Below are 21,951 nucleotides of genomic sequence, written 5' to 3'. Positions count from 1 at the left end.
ATGTCTGGTACATAGTAAGCGCTCAAAGATTTTAACCTCTGTCAGTTATTATCAGTATCATCATGATCATCTGTCTCATTGTTTTTATTTAAAAATTTAAGTGGCTGGGATGCAGTATCACTCTCCATCTGCCTTATAAATGAAACATTCTAGCCACTTTATTCTTTACTACAGGATTAAAGGACTCAAGAATCTTTGTCAAAATTTCCCATTTTCTAATGAGATCTTTAATGAGTGATTTGTAATTGGTCAAACTTTGGAAATTGTTGCTTTGAGTCAGTTGGATATTGACCACAAGATTTGATAATTATTTTCATTCTCTCCTATCCCCCATTTGAATCAATCATTTCACTATTAGGTGATTATAACTGTAAATTATACAACTTAATTGCTAAATATTTTAAATTTCATCAGTAGCCAAAGTATACTTTAGAAGAAAAAAATCCTAAAGACAGCTCTTATTTGGACTGTCATACAAAACACATAATCGTTTTATATCCTTCATGTTGTGATCCATTAGTTTGCTTTTCCCCTTTGTTTATGTTTTAATTATTTTTCAATTTTGCTGCTCTGCTTGTAATTCTGAGTTGTAATTTCTCTCAGACTGAAACAAGATAAAATATTGGTGGCCTCCCTACTCTAGTATAAAAGCTCAAGGAATCAGGCTTATGAAATGGATGAGCCCCTTACATCATCAGCTATGTAAATTTATCATATTGTATTATGACTTTAGCCAGAAGGGAATATTCTGTAAGTATAAAGATTAAGAGAGGACTTGAGGGAAGCAATTATAAATCCTTGTGACTGGTTCCGCTGCCTCCTGAGCTCTCAGTAGGCTCTGGCAGGATGAAGTTTTGCACCAGGGCATAGGATGGCTCTGCCCAAGCAGGCTGCGGATCCATTCCACTCAGAGGCCCAGAAGAAGGAACCTGCACTTTCATTGCCTCACCAGGACAGTGAGGGGCTCAAAGTCATGGAGTGATTTCTAAGGCTGCTTGACGCCCCAACCTGGGGTTGAGGTCTGCTGCTGTGACGCCAGGGGTTTAGAAAAGCTGCCTTGACTGTCACTCTTTCTGTTCTGATGCAGTCACTGTGGGCACCTTGTAGTTCTTCCTCAATGATCAAATGGAGTATTTCCCCATCCCATCTATGGAGAGCTTTTTTGTAGTTTTCTTTTTTTTTTCCCCCCAAAAGAAGTTTGACAAAATAAGTATTTGCCTCTCAAAAAAAATTTAATTTTTAATTAATGCCCTGTCTTCTGAATTTTCCTGAGAAGAATACTTAATATTTTCTGTTTTGGAAATAGGTGCATACAGTTGAGTAATATAATATATCATCCCAACTCAGCAGAGTTTTGTTTTGTTGTTTATATTTTCTGTTTAGAAAAAAAATATATTCAGTGAATTTCTTTAAAGTTTAACTTTTAATGGAATAAATATATTATGTACTAATCAGTAAGAATGTATTTGGATAGCCTTAGATTGTATTGAGCAGTATTTGTTCTATTTTTGCAAACAATGCTTTCGTGAAAGTTTGACTATTACTTCCTGGTTTTGCTTTGCTGATAGCAATTGATAGCAATTTACTTTTATCTTTAATTTAACTTTTTACTTTTATTCTTTTCTTGGTATTGAGGATTGAACCCAGGGGCACTATCGCTGAACCACATTCCCAGACCTTAAAAAGCACTATCTTATAAACCATTTAGGATATACAGGCATAATTCTGGGCTTAAAGTTCCCCAGGGGATGAAGCAGCATTCATAACCCTCCTTGAAAGTTATTTTGGTAGTTGTCTTGCAAGGAGTGTTATAAAATTGTCTCATGAAAATGTATCTAGAAATTATGTGGGAATCATAGAATCAAGGCAGCAGTATTACTTCTTCATTTAGAAGATAATGGAGTAGTAAAAAAATATATATATAGTGAACAAAGAGAGACTCAAACAACCAAACAGGTAAGGAAATCTCATCTCAAAGTGCCCACGGGACAGGAAAAAAAAAAAATCAAGACACTGGCTTGGGCTAGGCTGGACTGGGGTTCTTTATAGCTCAGCGTTAGAGTGCTCGCCTAGCACATTGAGGCCCTGGGTTCGATCCTCAGCTCCACATAAAAAGAAATAAATAACATAAAGGCATTGTTTCCAACTAGACCAAATACATAAATAAATAAATAGAAGATAATGGAGTAAATATACAGTAATTCGGTTAATCTGGAACTCATTTTTAAAAGTAATAACATTTTGTGTTTAAAATACATATTTGGATCTGGGAATATAGCCTTATGGTGGAGTGCTTGCCCAGCACATTGGAGGTTCTGGGTTCTTTCCTTATGCAAGATAGATAGATAGATAGATAGATTAGATAGATAGATAGATAGATAGATAGATAGATAGATAGATAGATTTTTATTTTTTTATATTTGATTGGTTCACCCAAATATCTGGTTCTAATAAAAATGTCTCCTCCTCAAAGAAGAGCCTGTTTTCAGGATGCTAATCATGACATGAAGACTGGTTAGAGTTCCTTTCAAACTTGTCTTCTCACACGAAAACAGCCAAGGCCTCTTCTTAGTCCCAGCATTTCCTTGCTATCGCCGTTATCAGTTGTTTAAAAAACTGTGTAGAGGAACTACAACCAGAGGAAAGACTATTTCCGAATTAGAATCAGTGGGAACTCAGCCTCGTGGCTGTGGAGCCTGTGCTGGTGAGAGCAGGCTGGTTGTCCCCTGTGCCCCTCCATGCTCTCACCTGGGTGCCAGTTCTGCCTGGGCCTTGTCCTCTGTCACATGGGGGTGGGGGCCACATCAGGAGCAGAGAGGAGGTGGTGCACTAGCCCACACTGCAGAATAAACCACAGAGGAGGACCTGAGGCGGAGGCTCATTAGCACCCTCTCTCCTGTCTCGGGACAGAATCTTAAAGTCTGTGAGGATGACATGGCAGGAGACTCAGTTTTAGACTCAGGTATAAATGAATTTCTAGATAGCAGAAGTATATTCCTTTAAGTGATATAATGTTTAAAAAATGTTACTTGCAAGGAGAAATAGCCCCAAATAGTTCCCGTGCCTTCCTACTTTAAAAGAACACTTGGCACCCTGGCCCTCTTGTCACCCTCCTTAGGATTGAGTAGAAGAGTATCTTTGTGATGCTCTGTGTATGTAGCATCATCTCTGGTTATGGGCTCCATTAAAATCCTGACAAACAGAAATATCCCCTCATTAGGGAGGCTAGGGTGAATAAAGGATTTAAAAGTAAAAACCGAGTGGGCCCTTAATAATACTTGACTGGTGGCAGGGGACGGGGCAGTGCTGGGGATGGAACCCAGGCCATGCATGCTCTGTCTACCACTGGTCTACACTGCCAGCCCAGCAATCTCACTTTCCTTCTCCATTCCACTTTCCTCTTATCTTAGGTCAGGAGTTGATAAACCACAACCTGTTGCCTGTTTTTGTTAAGTATTTTTGGAATATAGCCATGATCATTCATTTACATATTTTTCTTTTTAAATGTTTGTGTATGTAGTACTGGAGATTGAACCCAGGAACTCTCTACCACTTCACTATATCCCTAGCGATTTTATTTTTATTTTTATTTTTAGTTTTGAGACACTTAATTGCCAAGGCTGGCCTAGAACTTCCAATCCTCCTGCATCAGCCTTCTGGGTCACCGGGATTATGGGCATGCACCACCTTACTTATTGTTTCTTGCAATTCTTGGGCTACTGTTGTAGAACTGAGTCACTATGGCAGAGAGTCCATGGCACACAAAGCCTAGAGCATTGACTCTCTGGCCCCTCACAGAGGAGGTTTGCCAGCACTTGCAACTCCAAAGGCTGTCACATGCCTTCTTTTCCATTACCTCCAACATCTCCCCCGCCCACCCCTGATCCTTGCTCTCAGCTAGTAACTTGATGTCTTGATTTTCTGGGAAGTAGAAGCCTTCAGAAAAGAATTTCCCCAAGGTCCCTGTATACTTGCCCCTCTACTTCCCCTTCCCTCCTGTTCCAGTAGATGAAATATTTATATTTCTGTCTTCTGAGGGTAGATCTTTATCTTTCCTGCTCAAGAACATTACTCGTGAAAATGCACTATCCTCCTCCTGCATCATCAGATTTCCCTCTCCACCCAGTGATGTCTGATACAAATACGAAATCATCAAATCAAATATGATCAGGATTCTGGAATGCCCCTCATCTCAATGCCAATGAGCAATCAAGCAAAACTCCCTTCAACCTGGCTTTCTAGCCAGGACCCCTTTCTTTCCTAACACAATTAATGAAGCTTGTCTCTACCTCCAAATAAAATGACTTCTTTCAAAGTCACTGATTATTTCTGTCAAATTTAACATCAATTATTGTGAACATCTTCTTTAATTCCTGAGCAGCATTTGGAGAGAGGATTTTGCTCCCTCTGCTCTGAAACATCTCCACTGCTCTCCAGATCTTCCTCAGGAGCTGCTCTTCCTTAGTCTCCTTTCTGATCACTTGTTATCTTCCCAGTGCCTGAACGTTTGACTCAGCTCCTGGATTTACAACCTTCCAACCTTACAACCAAAGTAGAACCATCTAAACTTTGATGTCTCCAGATTCCAATTTATACCTGGATCCCTTCCCTGAGCCTCCAGCAACCCCACTGGGATGTCTAATAGGTATCTTCCTTCCCAGACCTCCACCCCAATTTTTCCAGTCTCAGTAAAAGACAACTTCATCCTTCCAGCTGCTTAGCCCTGATATTTTCAATGCATAAAAATATCAAAATCTGCTGGCCCTACCTTGGAAATATATTCATATTCTAACAAATCCTTATCATGCCCCCCACTGCCACAAGTTCCAAGCTGTCTCTTATGTGAAAACCAATCTCCTAAATGGTCTTCTAGATTCCTACCACCCAACCCAGAACACATAATGACCCTCCAAAGTATAAATCAGATTAATGCCAGTCCTCTGATCAAAGCATTCCATTATATTTTAATCAGAGAAAGAATCCAAATTTTTATACAGGCTGTAAGGAAACTAGGTGATCTGGTCCTACACCTCTGTGACCAGTCTCGCCAGTCTGCCCCTTACCAACTCTGTTCTGCTACACCTATTCTTTGTTGGTCCTTGAAAATGTGAAGCACAGTCAGGCCTTAGGGTCTTTGCACGGCTGTTCCTCAGCTGAGAACATGTTTCCTCTGGGTGTCCACATGACCTCTTTTTCACTTCCTTTAGGTTTCCACTCAAAGTTGTCTTCCTAGAGAATCCTTCCCTGATATCTCTATCTCACTAATATATTGAGTAATTCTCTGTCCTGTTACTCTGCTTTATTTTCTGTCCTGTCACGTATTACCACCTGCTATTTCTATTTATATGTTACATAAACTTTTATTGAATATAAGTTCCATGATGTAAGAGACCTTGGGATTTTTTTGTTGCTGACTTCTGTAGTCTCAGTGAGTTGTTGCTCAAATAAAGTCTTTTGAGTGAATGAATGACAAAATAAAATAACTTAAAGAACTAGAGGCATATATCTTGAGAATATTAAAAGTTATAGTAAATATTTATATTTACATATTAGAAAGATGGTCATTTTGGAAAAGGAATAGGCCTAGTGACAATGACTTTAAAAGACAAAACTAGTCTCACGGTTGTCATTAGTTTCAGAATTTCGCCTAGAATAATATGGGACATTCCAAATATCTGGCTCTCCAACAGTGCATAGTCTGTCTTAAGATAGACTGAGATCCCTGTCCAATGAAACTTAGAAAAAGAACCAGAAAACTAGTTGTGAAGGATGTTGTAAAAATACCTGTCTGATTTGGGTGGAGGAATTCTACTGGCAGTCCTCTGGGAATCTGTGATTTGGGCCACTTCAAGGATTTTCTTTCTTTCTTTCTGAATTGGAGAAACAACTAGATAAAAGGGATGTCACTGCCCTTGGGAATAAAGTTGTTGTCATTGCTTTTAATGGGTGGTTTCTATTTTTGTGATACCCACTCAACAGCATGGGTGGCTTCAGCACAAACCATGAAGACCATGTAGCTTTGTATCAGTTTTGAGCCCCTTCCCCATATTTGGTCATGTTGCTGAGTACCATGTTCAAATCCTGCATGCTGTGTTGTGTAAAATAAGAATTCTATAGTTTTTACTACTTCTGCCAAGTAAAACTTCAGATCTCTTTATTAGATCATGCCTTAGTATATCAGCATGAACCATTTTGGAAAGAATTTGAACAGAAACGTTTTATAAATTGTGTGTTAGAATGGATGCATATGTATATGTATATATACATATGACATATATTTATATATAGTATATGTATACATATTCATTATATGTATTCGTGTGTGTGTGTGTGTATTTTCAATTCCAAAGTTCTATAGTCATCTCTTTTCTCATTATCATTCCTTAGGTATTTGAACCTAATAAAAATTTTGATACTTAATGGACCACTTCCAAACCCTGATGAATAAAAAATTTAAGCTTTGTTTTTTCAAGTTCTCATTTTAAATAAAAATTTCCACTATTTTCATGCAATATCGGGAGTATTTCGCTCATATTGCTTAGTAATTTTCCAGTTGTGACCAAAAAATAAAAAATCATCTTGTAAGCCTCTTTTTAAGTGTGTATTTATCTATGAAATGATCTAGCTAAAGAATTGAGAAGTTGTAGGCTGTTATTTTTAGGACTCTGTATCACTTCACCCTTTTTGCCAGAGTGGTTCCTGGCTAACTTTCCCATGAATTTTTAACCTCTTGCTAGGCTTTGCTTATGTAACAGGAAACAGGCTGTCAGGGACAGACAAATAGCAGCATATCAGGCGCACACGTAGTAGCAAATGATTTAGTTTGCTCTTCGCTCTCTTAAAGTACACTGATACATGATCTCAACTTCAAGTCTTTTGGCACGAGAGCTCTAGATTAAAATAATATCAGTTTTAGAAAGGCAGAGGAATATTTTACCAAGATCATGACTGAATCCAGGTCACAGAAAAAATGAGCCTATTATAAGGTGAACTTTGCAGTGGTGCCATGTCCTGGGATTGTGGATTTAAGTATATCTTCGCTTTTTCTCCAACTCTTAAGGCCGGGGTGATGTGCAAGCTTCAAGAGAGAGATGATATCGCACGCATTGAACTGGTCCAGAAGCTGGCAAGAGAAAACTGTCAGTTTTTGCAGACAGACAAAAAAGAACCGGAGAAGTCTGAACACGTAAGCCCTTTTCCTCTTGGGGATGCAGGGTTTGAAGGAGTAGAGAATGTTTCTGCCTGGTTATATGTTTGAAGAAAAGAATAGCTTATTTTGAATTTTTTAGGTTTGGGGTTTTCTTTCTTCCCCCAAAGCATCCTCCTTAGCAAAAATGTCAGATACTCAGAGCTGTAAGCTAGCGGTTTTTGACACTGGCTTTGTAAGAGAACCCTTCTCTAAAGTAAGCCACATAGGTATCTGAGAATACTTTTAGGCAAACGTGAACACCTGTCTATTATTGATGGCTTCCAGGTTTGACTCTGGAAGTTTTGTCCCATCAGATTGTTCAATGAATATGGATTTTGAAAGAATGTTCCAGTGTACTTTTATGTTTGGCATGAGGGTAGATCTACTTGTCAAACTAATGTATCCTAAGTCTCTAGAAATAGATGGGGACAGAAGAACAGAATGTTGATGTTACATCAAGTTACATCAAGTGGGAGGGCCAGAGGGAGATTTCCCTGTATCTTGTGAATGTTGTGTTCCAACAAGCACGACATTGTTTGGACACAGCTAAAGCTAGGAGAAAGGTCGTTCTGCTTGGTGCCCTGAAAGCAGTTATTCAGCTCCAGCTTAGAGCTGAGACTGCTGCCCTCCCGCTGGGGAGCCAGGGCAGCCACTGTCTTCTGCTAAATATTGTTGTCCTCCGATTTTGCTGTTGTTTGTAAGACTTCAGTTTCGGTTGGTCAGCACTCTCCAGGATTGCTCATGAAGGGGAACATTCCTCTGTGCTCATAAACATGTCTTTCTCTGACTTTAATTTTCCCATGGAATTTTATTTTCATCCCCTTCCAAGGGGGAAAAGTTGCTTCATGCTTTTCCTAGCCCAAGTCCATCAATACAGCTGTCAGGGTCTTGCTGAGCAGGAGAGAAGGTGAGAAGTTCTAGGCTGGCTGGCTGCTTAGTTTAATAACACAGCACATCTCTAACAGTGTGGCCTCAAATTGTAACAGTTGGTGTCTCAAGGGGGAGAATAATTAGGCAGTTTCAAAGCCTTGTGACTAAACTATTTCAGGGCTGACTATTGACCTTAAGTGCAGCAGGGAGTCCCCGACATCTTCACTTTGGCAGGTACCAGGGAAGAATTTAGGGGCTTGTTTAAGTTGTTCAAAGTCCCCTGAAGCTTGAGAATAGCAAAGTATATCCATGTGCTTAGGATTTTGAATATCCCAGTTATACAGCTTAAATTTCTGAAAACAATCCTCCTTTTGACTCATTTCAATCAGAAGAGCAATAATTTTCCTATGCCTTGTTTTACTGATTTCATGATGTATATGTCCCTACATTTTAGCCTGAATGAAGTTAGAAAAAGCCTTAATTATTGATGATATGAAAACATATCATGGTACAGCTGAGCTCAGGGGCCCAAACCCATAATCCTGGCTACTTGGGAGGCTGTGGTAGGGCATCACAAGTTCAAGGCCAGCCTGGGCAACTCAGTGAGACTCTGTCTCAAAATAAAAAATGAATTTAAAAAGTGACAGAGCACTTACCCAGCATGTGTTAGCCCCTGGGTTCAGTCCCTAGTACCATAAAAAACAAAAATGTCATAGTGTATTCGTGATCATTCTTCTTTCCTAGTGGTCCTTAAAATGAACAGTTTATCTTATAATTGAAGATCAGATGCAGTGAGCCAGTGACAACTTGAGATGCGGTATCTTTCGAAGTCAAATATAGAGTACCACTTCACTGAAGTCAGCAGTCATCAGCTTTAGGCCACAAGAACTTTATGCTTATTAACATGATACCTGTGTTGACTGTCTCATGCTTACTTCAATTCCAATTCGGAATGTTATCAATAGTTCTAGCTAATGAGGTTAAATACCCTCCTAAGATCTAACAGTAAAAATATGAACTTAGCGTTAATCAGAATGCTTTTGACATGAGATAGAAATTTAATGGTTGAAGATTTGCAACTTTGCATATGGTTATTTGTTCTTTTACCTTTAAAGCTGCATTTTAAGTTTGTAAAATAGAGCACCAAGGTCTTTTGCTTCTTACAAGGGTGTTGTATGATGGTGCATTAAACACCTCAGAAGTGTTTATGCTTCTGAGAGGGAAGAGGGAAGATGGTATATAAATGAATGTTGGAATTATGACTTTCCTGCAAAGCATAAAGAAAGGAAAAATGAATATTAAGAATTTCTCCTTCTTTATGATGTGTATAAAGTCAGCCATTCTGTGATCTCCATTCTGCAAGATGATACCTCCTGAACTAGTCAGCTCTCAGGGCTGGTGTTGATATACTACTCTACTAAATGAATTACTCGTTACTAATGCTTTCATTTTTTATGATAATCTATTAAAAATAAAACCCCAACTGTATTTTAAAACTTTCATGTCCTGAGTGTTTGCCATAGCTAGTCCTCTGCTGGCCCACCGAGTTCACTGAGTTTCTCAGATAGAAGCAGCACTTTCTTTTCTCCTGCAATCACAGTCATCTGCTCTTGCTTGGGGAAGCTCTGTTCTAACACACAGCATGTACAGAGGAAGCCGCAGTTGACTAGTGTAAACCCAGGTCTACTGTTACCTCCTCTTGTTTTAACAATAATAACCAAACCCTGGAGTTAAATACAGATTTCCTTTTTATTAAGAAAGGTCTTTTGCTTCTTATATTGCAAGACTTTATCTGCCTTATCTACCATTCCTGGGCTCAAGCTAGCCAAACAGACAATGGCAGAAATTTAAGTTAGAATCCAAATTGCCTATTTATTTTTTTACTAAGCTCCATTGCTACTCTAGTTCTAGAGTGTTACATCCTTTTTTATATATATATGCACCAATAAGGAAGTTACTTTGAAGTCTGCTGCCTTGGGAATGACAGGAGCTTGATAGAACAAAGGCTTTGTTGCTGTTACATCTTGTTACAAATTAAAGGGGATTAGAGCTTTCTGAGTAGGCATTTCTAGTATTTTCTTTAACTGGTAAATGCCATGATTATAAATGCATACAATTAGAGAAACATTTCACTCCGTGCTTGTGAAGGGTGTTTCTGAAATTAAAAAACAAAAAAAAGTTAAGTGTGTAATTATCACAGGTTTCTCAGGAAGCACTCAGTTTTCCTACTTTCTATTAACTAGCTGTAGGCAAAATTAGGCAGTGCTCATTCCTAAGTGTTGAAAATTATAATGTGAATTCTTAACGAAGAGGATGGTAGTGGGGTATGTCTTCTAAATTAGGATAGGAAGATTAAAGTTTAGTCACTAATTCTTTATAAAGAAATTACCTCTGATGTGGGCATTTTTTTTTCCTAACCTTAATCCTATGATTATATCAATAGAGAAAGGGGCATATGTTTCCAAACCAGGACTTCTGCACTTGACTTTGAGTGATGACTAATGGTCATAAACAAGGGCAGGGAGGAAAGAGCATTTTAGATGCAGGAACCAACAGGAAAACATAACTAGCTCTTAGTGATTTGGGAGGAATGGAAAGAGGTGGGTTGGAAGGGAGGCTAAAATTTGGTTGTGAAAGACCTAGTAAACCACCCTGAGAAGTCCAGGCCTGCTTTTCTGGTAAAAGAGAGCCACCAAAGAAGTGAAGTGGCACAATCAGATGTGGGCTTTGTCAGATCTCTCTGGCATTGGTTTAGAGGGAAGTGTGAGTGAAGAAAAAAGAAATGTTGGCAAGAACCTTTGAAGCTTTCCCCATGAGTCAGGTGAGAGGTGCTACCCCAATCCAGGCAGTGACTGGGAACTGAGAGCAAGTAGCTTTCAGGAGCCATTCAGACACTAAAACTGGCAGAATTTGAGAGTGGTAATGAGGCTGTGTTTTCTTTTTTATAAGGAGTAATATTTGAATTTTGATTAAGCCTTCTTCAGTCTAGGGTAGACCTAAGAATGCTCTGTTTATCTTTGCAGTGGTCGTCCATCACCTTGGCCCCAAAGTCACTTGAGCCTTAGACTTTGTTTTCCTGTAGTATGTTTCAGGTGTCTGAGATCTTGGTATTTATTTCCCTAATGAATTGATAGATGGGGGTTCTGGCTACCAGTGTGGAGACTACATAAACTTTCTTTTCAAACCAATCCCTTTGAAATACCTTAGGCAGAGAAAATTTCTGGTAGCTCCAAATGAACTGGCTTATTTTTCCAAAGCCTTGGCATTTGCTGCAATGTCGTGTATGCTTTCTTCAGAACTTATTGTGTCTTTTAGGGATGCTCTCCTGACCTATTTTTACGTGTCTGGGTTGCTTTACCTTATACTACTATTCTAGAATGCTCTCCATCATTCATTCATTTACTAGACTTTTATTTAAGCCATTGTTTAGAGATTATAATAACTATGGTGGCTTCTTCTCCTCAAGAATTATGGCTGGTTATGGAGAGAAGACATAGAAATTAATAACAGCAATACAAGAAAGCTGTGATGGGAGTCCCAAGATACACAGGCATGAGCACGGGAACCCCAGCTGGAGAAACCTATAGCAGAAGCAGAGTTCAACCTGGACCCTAAAGTAGGTTTTGAGTTTGGATTTACACAATTCTAATTGAAGAAAAGCATTCCCAGAGGGAAGAATAGCACTAGAAGGTGCACGGAGATGGCAAAACATAAGATATTTTTCAGAAATCAGAAACCATTCCATCACCAGGAGTCAGGGATGGGAGAGGAGTTGGACAAGGGTCAGGAGAATGATTTAGTGAGAATTGAAGCTGAAACCAACTGTGGAAGATTTTGAGGCCTGAGAAGTTTTACTTTGTTTTCAAAACAATAAGGAGCCGGTATTTGGTTTTGTTAGTTTTCACTAAAAAGGAAGATGGGGTGGGGCCTTCGTGAGATAAATGGTATTGTTTCAGTCTGACAGATTAGCCAGCGGAAGCTGATCTGGGCCCAGACGGAGTCGAGTCTGATGGCCTGGGAAGAGCATCTTGCCTCCTGCCTCCTCACTGGCAAGAGGACCTCTCTGAGTCTAGGAAGCTGAGATGACAGGATCCTGATAATCCTGAGGACTGGGAACTGCTAGGCAGGCAGCCCTGGGGTCAGAGGGAGAGGGATGCTTAGGAAGGGATGGTGTTGATGGGTGTGGGGAGGAAAGAGAGATTTGAAAAGCTCATAAACTATTCACATTTTAGTGTCAGTACAATAGCTGTATTAAAGTATGTGTCTAGATGCGGGTCTTATTTTCTGAAATATAACTGCACTATTTACCAGAAAACGGCAGCTGTGTTTTTCCTGAAATGTAGCTTATGCTTTGTAGTGTATTAAATTGTACATTAGAAACACCAACCACAGCTCCTGAACGGATCTCCTAACGTGTAGAAATGAGGAGCCATAAGATGTATGTGAAAACCGTGTTCAGCAATCCTTTCCTGAGGGGCCTTGTGGTGTCCCTGCCTCTCCCCACCCTGTTTTCTTCAGTTCCTTTGTTAAGTCTGAGGACCCACCCTACTTCCTTCCCCTTCTCTAATTCACTCGTGAAATATGGGTGGGAAGGGGATTTTGCACATTCTGAAACTGAATCTTGGCATAATCTGCTGCCTACACCAGGTTCCCTATCTCTCAGCCTCCACCGGAATTTCCTTTTCCCTGTTTCCTGAAGCCTCATCCTGGAATTCTGCCTACGTCAAAGGGTTCCTTGTTTAAGGATTACTAGGGGAGAAGTGGTCTGGAGTGTTCCAGCTGCTGTCACTCTTATTTTACATATCAAAAATAGGTCTCCAGGGCTGTGGTTGTGGCTCAGTGGTAGAGTACTTGACTTGCATGTGTGACGCACTGGATTGGATCCTCAGCACCACATATAAATAAATAAAATGAAGGTCCATCAACAAAAGTAAAAAAAAAAAAAAACTTAAAAAAAATCTATCTCCATCTTTTTCTGATTTTCATTTGGCTTATTACTTTATTGGTTTTTTAAAAATGCAATTAAATGAAAGGTGGAAATCCTCTATTTGCTCTATTTAGAATACGAAAAGGAAATGTGTTTTATCACTCTGTTCAGACTTGTATTCTACATCCAGATGAGTAAAAGTTCAAGCAAGCTCATCATTGTTTGAAGTTTACCAGTACATTGATTTTATCTAAGAAAATTGCTTAGAATTTTATAATATTATTGCTTAGTATTAAAAGCCATAATTCAGACCTGATAAGTAGTTTTTAACACATCACATTGTTTACTCAAGCTAAGAAGTCACCACATTAATGTTATTTTTTCTTGATAACAAATTTCTGATTTGGGTTGGTATTAAAGTATCTTTGTAGAAAACAGACTTCCTTGAGTGAATAGTTTTAGTCCATTCTTTAATCAGGATCCATATGGTCACAGGATAACAAAAAAGTAGAAGGTAGTTCTTGCCTCCATGAAATTTACAATCTATTTAAGAAAAGGATTTATATGTAGAAAATAACCATTTCATCAAGGATAGCCATTTAATGAAGTGTCTGAGTAATTTCTCAGGTACTGAGAGAGAGAGAAATAAAGCCTGCTAACACATTTCCAAACAGCAAGTCATGCTCTTCCCATTCATTCAAGAGCAAAGTTTACAAGTTTAGTTAAATTCTAGGATTTTTTTTTTCCTCCAGATAAATGGCAGTAGACTCTCAGTGAGAGTCAGTGATGTGCTCATGCTGTCTGGTGGAGCCATCTGCTCATTAGCTGTATTTTTAGGTTCTCGAAAGAAGCCCATTGCAAGTCTTGACATTTTTTTTTAAATTAGTTTCAGCATTTTTTAAGAAAGAAGAATTTGTCATGATGCTGTTTACTTTTCTGAAAATGTTCAAGTTTATTTTTAAAGGCCCAATTAAGAAAATGGATACTGGCTCCGTTAGTTTGATTTATCAAACTCATGTTGTCAAAGGGTCTTTTATTCTGTGCTGTATAGATACTGCTTCCAGGGTTTATTAGATTCTTATGAAATTAAAATGACTATATCAATTCCAGTATAGTTGGAAATTATTAAAGTGAAGTATTAAAAATTATGTTATTTTTCTTTGGCTTTTACACATACACACACTCTCACTAGCAGTACATCTCCCTCCAAACCATACCCCAGACAAACTTACATTCTTTTCTTTGCTATCCTGATGCTGGCCTGACTGCATTAATATAACAATAGTAATATCTGTAGACTATTGTGTGGTCAAATAACACTAGAAACTTTTGGCAGTTTAGTTTTTTGGGGGATCATAATAAGATGCTTGAGGAAAAAACATTGCAGAAAAGATGCAGACAGATGGAGACTCCCTGATAACTGTGTTCTGCTGAGGATTGGAGAAATGAAAAGAAAAGCTATGGGGAGCTGGAGGTGCAGCTCAGTGGTAGAACACTTGCCTAGCACAAGTGAGGCACTGGCTTCGATTCTCAGCACCACATATATATAAATTAAATAAAGGTATTGTGTCCACCTACAACTAAAAATTTTTTTAAAAAGATTTTTTAAAAAAGAAAAGCTATGGAGGAGTAGGGCGATGAAGGTCCCAACTTATGATGTGCTGTGACTGCTCAGGGACTGACCTGATAGGCCACTGTTTTGTGGAGTTGATGCTCCACAAGGAATTCCAAGGCTGAATTCACAGTAAGCTGTGTGGTAAGTTTTATGAAGTGCTATGGAAGCTTCTAACAGGGACTCAACTAGTCTAGGGAGTCATGCAGATTTCCCTTAATGGACAGAATCTAAGCTGTTAAAAGAGTGAGAAGTGAGGAGGGCTGGGGAATCCAGGCAGAGAAAAGAGTGGATGTGATGATGTCAGGGGCCTGATGTGGAGAGGATGTGGCAACTTGGGGAGCAGAAGCAAGAAGCCACAGTGTACTGGGGCTACGTAGGAGAGGCAGGGCCAAAAGACACAGGACCTCATGGGCTTTTTAGCCTCACATGGTGTGTTAAGAGCAATATCAAGCTGTTATGAAAAATTTAAGCAAAAGCAAGAAAGATGATTAGATTTAAATTTGGAGCTTACTTCAATGTGGGAATAGGTTTAAAGGTGAAGGATGGATCACATTCACTCCTTTCAAAGTTTTCTGACTCTCCTTTCCTTGCAGTCCTCTCTCTTGGTTGCACATGAAGCAGTAACTGACATACGTGTCAAAGATTTGCTGTGAAGAGCTCAGGTTCTGGGACCTCAGTTTCAGTGAAGGCAGAATGTCCGAATGTAGATCAATTCTAATTTATTAGCTTTACCCTAAAGCATATTGCCGCATTCTTATTTTCCTTTAGAAAGTTGAGTTGGATGCATCCTGGCTTTGTAAAGGTGAATTTTGAGCATGCGTGTACCTGTATGTGAAGGCTTTTTACTAATGAGCATTATGCAGGCAGCTATGTTCACTTCAAGAACAACTTATAGTGCTGTATATGTGCATCTTATTGATTTGGCCAAACTTTGATGATTTCTCAGTGATTCGGATACTTTAGTTGATACAATTTTTTTAAAAGGGAATTTATAAAAGATTTCCATGTAGGATACAAAGAACCTTTTTTCCTTTTGCCATGAGAAGTGGGTGGAAAGGAAAGATTCCATCTGGTACCCGGCAGTCCTTAATGTTGTTTTAAGATAACAAAAATAGAAGATTGCTGAAAATACCATAGCAGAACAGCACAGACTTTAAGCAAGTGCGCAGTACATATTTTTCTAATAAATCATGTTAAATATCCACATTTTCCTTAAAACATAATCATTTCCTTATTTGCCATGATATATACACTTGTCTTTCATTTTTAAAAAGCTGTCTATTCCATTATTGCAGCAAAAGGATTATTGTTTAGATTTTTAGAAGTTAGTGCTGCAGCACTTAGGTTTACCTGGAAGAGATTTTCATGGGGCTTCCACCCCCTGAGCCTTTTTCTTCTATTTCCCTCCTATATTAAAAAAAGTGGAGGAAATAATATATAGCATGCGTGTTCACTTACATTCACTGTAAAATGTACATAGTTAAGTGAACGGAGCTCAACAATTCTAACAAACCTTTATAAATGTCCTCTCTGTTCAGGTTCCAGGAATGGCTGGGCATGATTAAGGCACAGTGAGTCATAGTAAAGGATTAGGGGCTCTCCAACCTCTAAGAGTCACATAGTAGGAGAGGATAATGTGATCGTAAGACAATTAAGATGGCAGGAAGTAGCTTGGGGGTAAGGATTTGTACAGGGGTTCAGGAGAACTTAATGAGTCATAGGAGGATATTATGGTGACCTCAAAGGTGGTGGTGGAATACATCAAGGTGGAATTTTGGCTCGGTACCATCAAAGAAGAGAGAGAGAGAAGTACTTCATCCAGAGAATTCTTTAAACCTTGTATGATCTTGCCTTAGCTAGGATTTATAGAGGTAGAACAAGCTCTATGGCGATACCTTTATGAATGAAGGGTTCTAATGATCCCCAAATGATACAATGCATGATAAAATCCCAAACTTAATTTTATGGTTGGTGAATGCTATCACATTCTCTCTGCTCAGTGGACTGACTGTTATGACAAGTTGGGGGATTGTGATTTTTCACAATGAATCTGAGTACCCTGTAGTTTTCCTCTGAGAATCATAGACATCAGAGAGAGCTTTAGAGATCATCATGCATCTTGATGGTTTGACAAAGAAATTTTCTTTCACAAACTGGCACCTGCTAAGTAGGATTATAAATAGTTTCCTCTAAAATGGGCAACAACTACTAAATGATTGACTCTTTCTTTTGAGAGTTCATTAATCACAAGAAAATGTTAAAATGGTCAGGTCTGGTGGCATGGCACACACCTCTATCCCAGCTACTCCACACGCTGAGGCAGGAGGATTGCAAGTTCGAGGCCAACCTGAGTAACAAAGCAAGACCCTATTCCCCAAATTTTTAAAATAATAAAAAGGGCTGAGGATGTAGCTCAGTGGTAGAGTACCTCTGCTCCTGGATTCAATCTTAGTACAAAAGGGGGTGGGAAGAGGAGGACAAGAAGAAGAAGAAGTGGGGGGAGGGGGGAGGAGGAGGGAGAAGGAAGAGGAAGGAGAGCAGAACAGGAGAAAATGTTAAAATATTTCCTATTGATAATATTTTTCTAGTAAAAAGATACCTTTTAGTCTGTGTAGTCAAAAGCAAAAATGATTAATAAAAATAGTAATTACCGAGTTGGGGTTGGGGTTCAGTAGTAGAGCACTTGCCTAGCATGTGTGAGGCACTGTGTCCATTCCTTAGCACCACATTAAATAAATAAATAAATAAATAAATTGTGTTCATCTATAATGAAAAATATTTTTAAAAAATAGTAATTACTGGAGATCATTTAGGTTTGTTAGAGGATGTTATAATTCAGTCTTTGTACTTTTATCTCTTATTCTTGAACTTCTTTTGTGGACCCAAAACTTGGGGCTAACATGATTGAAGTGACCCTTGCCCTCAACAAAATGTGTTTGTAGAACCACTTCTTTCTTTTTTTTCAATCTGTTATTCATCAGAAAATTAGCTACTAAAGCCAGGCATGGTGGCACACACCTATAATCTTACCAACTTAGCTGAGGCAGGAGGATCCCAGGCTCCATGCCAGCCTCAGCAATTTAACAAGACCCTGTCTCAAAATAAAAGATAAAAAGGGCTGGAGATGCAGCTCAGTGGTAAAGCAGTCAGGTGTCCCTGGGTTCAACTCCTAGTACCACCGCCAAAAAATTGGGAGTGGGGAGGCAATCATTAAGTGCTTCTCATTAAACACCCATTGGGAAGCACAGAGTCAAAAATTATCTCAGTATTAAAACAATACTCCTATCTCTAAACACATGGGGAAAGAGGATAATTGAAATCATGGAAATAATGTTATCTCCTCTAATGTGTAGGACTGGAATTTTAAAAGATATAATTGGGTAAAACTACAGAATATAGAGTGGCAAAGGCGGGAGCACACGTGGCCCAGGCTGATGCTGACTTAGACCTGTAGATTTGCTATTAAGGGTTAACTCCAGGAGATGGTAAAAAGAAGATCATGAGCCCACAAGAGGCCAGTTGGGGCTAGAGATGCAGCTCCCTGTTAGAACACCTGTCTAGCATGTGCCAGGCCCTAGGTTCAATCCCCAGCCCCAGGAAAATAAATAAAACAAAAGTCAATTTTTGCCGCTTGTCTTTAAGGAACCTACTTGAATGCCAGATCCATGTGCACAGAATCCTTTAATGACTTGCTGAACTATTAAATGCCACTTCCATTGTACCTTGGCAAGCACATATGACCTTTATCTCCATTTTAAGTGGATCCCATTACCGTAAATCTGAGGTTCCTGTCCTTTGGTATTACTCAGAATCTTGGCATAGAGGGGAGATTTGCCCAGACCTGAGAAGATTTACCACACCCTGGAAAAATCCTCATTAATAAAGATCAGAGTGGCCCTGAGTATGTTCAGCATCTGCAGATGCTTATGTCCTTCTGCCCCACCTCCTGTGGTTTGCCATTTTTACATCTTCACTCACACTTCATTTATGTTCCACATCTGGCTAGTCCAGAACCTTTTGCAGTGAAAAGGTGTTTTGTTGGGCCCAAGAGTGGCAGGATGGCAAGCTGCAGGCTTCTCAGCCTGGGGGACCCTATGCAGGAAAGAAGAGTTGGGTAGCATAGGCCTGAGGAAGTCCCAGAAGGAATGGAAGCATTGCCTACCTTAAGTGGTGAGGCAGACACCAGGGAATTTGGTCACTTGTGTTTTTGCACTCAGGTTTTCAGATAGAGGCCAGCACCCTGATGACTGGCACAGACACATAGTTTTGCCACCATTAGCAGCTTGCTTCAGAGTTTTGTGCCTTAGCTCATAGAGATGATTAGAAAAATCATCTGTGATTTTTCTACCATGTGAAGACGGTAGCAGCCAAATAGCTGTGTAGCTTGCTACCACCAGCAGCAGTTATTACTTTTTAAAATTTTTTTATGTTCTTGTTAGTTTTACATGACAGTAGAATGTATTTTGACAAATCGTACCTATAAGAATATACCTTCCCATTTTTATGGTTGTACATGATGTGGAGTTACACTGGTCATGTATTCATATATGAACACAGAAAAGTTATGTCCAGTTCATTCTACTGTCTTTCCAATTCCCATCCTCCCTTCCTTACCCCTACGTCCCCTTGTCTAATCTGGTGAACCTCCACTCCCCAACGTCCCCCACCTATTGTGAGTCAGCATCCACATATCACAGAGAACATTCAGCCTTTGGATTTTGGGGATTGGCTTATTTCACTTAGCATAATAATCTCCTGTTCCCTCCGTTTACTGGAAAATACCATAATTTTATTCTTCTTTATGGCTGAGTAATATTCCATTGTGTATACGTACCATATCTTCTTTATCCATTCATCTGTTAAATGGTACCTAGGTTGGTTCCATAGCTTGGCTATTGTGAATTGAGCTGCTATGAACATTGATATGGCCGTGTCACTATAGTATGCTGATTTAAATGCTTTGGGTATATGCTCAGGAGTGGGATAACTGGCAGCAGTCATTTCTACAATGCTTAAAGTTGGTGTTGTTGAAGACCTGCCTGATTTTTAGTGTTCTACAACTATCTTTTTTTCCTCCATGCATAGTGCAAGTTTTTTAGGGACTTAAATTAATTTTCTTCATTGAGAGAAGCATTTGCTGAACACCTGTGACCCAGGCATCCTACAAAACAGAACAGAGACAGAAATAAACAAGATGAGGTGTGAGCCCCAAAGACACTACCACTTAGGGAGAAGGATGGGAAGACAGAGGAGGGTAAAGAAGACAATAAGCCGACAAAAGAAAGGGCTGGGAGGGGCTTCCAGAAGGGGGAAAAAAGTCTACTTTGAATAAGGTTTTAATTTCCAGAAAATTACTTCCTCACATTCCTGGGAAGTATTTGCTAAATTAAGCATCATCTTTTACTTCCTGGGTGATTATCTGGTCAGAATACACATCAGAAATGGCAAAGATCATAAACCTCAGATCTAAAGAAAGTCTCGTGTTATTGGAGTTTACCATGCCCCACCCCTCATATCCTAGCTACAGAATATGCTTTCCCACCTCTCAAAAATTGTTTTACATAGTCTTTGGCCTATTTTATTGAATAAGCTTGTTCTAAAAACAAGCTTCATCTGCAAGATGTTTATAGGTGTGTTCAGTAATCCAGAATAAGGGATCAGGCCCCTTGCTGGGATTTTTAGCACATTTCTGCTACCGATTTGTTGTTGTTGTTATTATTGCTGTTTCAAAAGTTTTACTAATGGAAAAAGTAATATATGCCTTTCGTAGAGAATGTAGAAATAATAGGAAGCTGTGGTAGAGCATGCAAAGAAAAAGTGGTAAGCCCCGATTCCCCCTCACTTGCCTCCTGTCCCCAATATTTGCAACATGAGGCTTTCCTCAAGATTTCAGAGCATGCTTTTTCTGCCACTCTTCCACTTGGGGGCAAATGTGTTTTTCAAATTTTGTTCTTATTAATGATCGGTCATGCCAACTCTAAAAAAAAAAAAAACCAACTCTCTACCAAAGTGTATATTCTTAAGAATAAATTCCTAGCCGTGTAATTACAGGTATGAATCATGTTAATCTCTTTTATGTTTTTGCCCAGCTACTTTCCATTAAAGCATGGGCTGCTTTTGCTTACTTCAGCAATACATGAAAGCACTTGCCCTCACCTTCACCTCGCTGAGTGTCACACCTTTTAATAGAAGAAACTCAGTCTCTTTATCAGGTTGATGGGGGAGAGGGAAAAAGGGAAATACTGTCTTATTCAAATTTACATGTCTTTTCTAGTGAAGTTGAATATTTGCAACTATATCAATCTACATTTCTTTCACCTATGAATAATCTATTTACGCACTTTTTTCCATTAGGAGTTTTCTCCTAGTTTTAGATAAGTTCCTCACAAACAAAAGGTAACAAAGTTTTGTCATATTTATTATATAGTTTTCCCCAGTTTGTTCCTGTTTACTTAGTTATTTTTATTCACATGAGTGAAACTGTTCATTCTTTTTTTTATTATATAAAAAAGCCTTTAAAATTAGAAAGCTCTTCTACATTTTGTGACCAGATACTCAATATTATTTATTTTTAAATTTCTACTAGAATTATTCTTTTTGCTCAGGTCTTCTGTATAACTATGATTTTTTTTTCATAATGATAAAGTAAGATTTGTTGGTTACCTATTACAAGCACAATTTTTAATCAATTAATTTATTATTTTATTATTAGGAGTTTTAAAAATTCCATTTTAGGCGTGGGGATATAGCTCAACTCAGTGGTAGAGTGCTTGCTTTGCATGCACAAGACCCTAAATTCAATTCTCAGCACCACCAATAAAAAAAAAAAGTCCATTTTTTTCTCAGTTTAAATATGTTATGTATAGATTTAGTGAGTTGTTTTACTTTTCTGAGCTTCAATTTTTTATTAATTAAATTGGGATATTAGAATTCTAAGATTTCTTCTGACTCTAAAATCCTTTTTTTACCTTAAAGACTCCCCTCCACAAATTCAGCAGCCTCTATGCCTTTGAGTGTTGAACTTTTTTGGAGGGAAATGTCACCATTTTCTAATGGATACCAGTTGGAAGCTTCGAGTAACTCTTTTTTTTTTTTTTTAATTCTAATTGAATATGCCTATCATTGCCAAGAATCATTCTGTTCTCTTATGTTCCCAAAATATTCCTATGGATAGAACTTCTAAAAATGTATTCTTTGTGAAATGGTGTTGATAGGGGACAGATGGCTAATCTAACATATCCAGCTAGAACCGTCTCTGTTATCAGGGTATTAAAGCCATATTTTAAGTCAAGTTGTTAAATATTTGGAATTGTTTTGCGGAGTTCAGAATGTCCTGAAGAGGGAAGAGAT

General features: G+C 38.7%; 1 protein-coding gene across 2 annotated transcripts in view; it reads left to right on the top strand.

The window, feature by feature from the left end:
* Window positions 1-21,951, top strand: part of Rapgef5 (Rap guanine nucleotide exchange factor 5) — a 227,329-nt gene that overhangs the window by 118,757 nt on the left and 86,621 nt on the right. For both annotated transcript variants that reach the window (XM_076835279.2, XM_076835269.2), the window contains exon 9: window positions 7,061-7,186. In XM_076835279.2, the coding sequence (XP_076691394.2) occupies window positions 7,061-7,186 (126 nt within the window). The remainder of the gene's footprint in view (window positions 1-7,060; window positions 7,187-21,951) is intronic.

Source organism: Callospermophilus lateralis, chromosome 1 (genome assembly GCF_048772815.1).
Source record: "Callospermophilus lateralis isolate mCalLat2 chromosome 1, mCalLat2.hap1, whole genome shotgun sequence".
NCBI classification, from domain to species: domain Eukaryota; kingdom Metazoa; phylum Chordata; class Mammalia; order Rodentia; family Sciuridae; genus Callospermophilus; species Callospermophilus lateralis.
The sequence above is the reverse complement of the archived record's forward strand: the minus strand, read 5'-3'. Positions and strand labels throughout refer to the sequence as shown.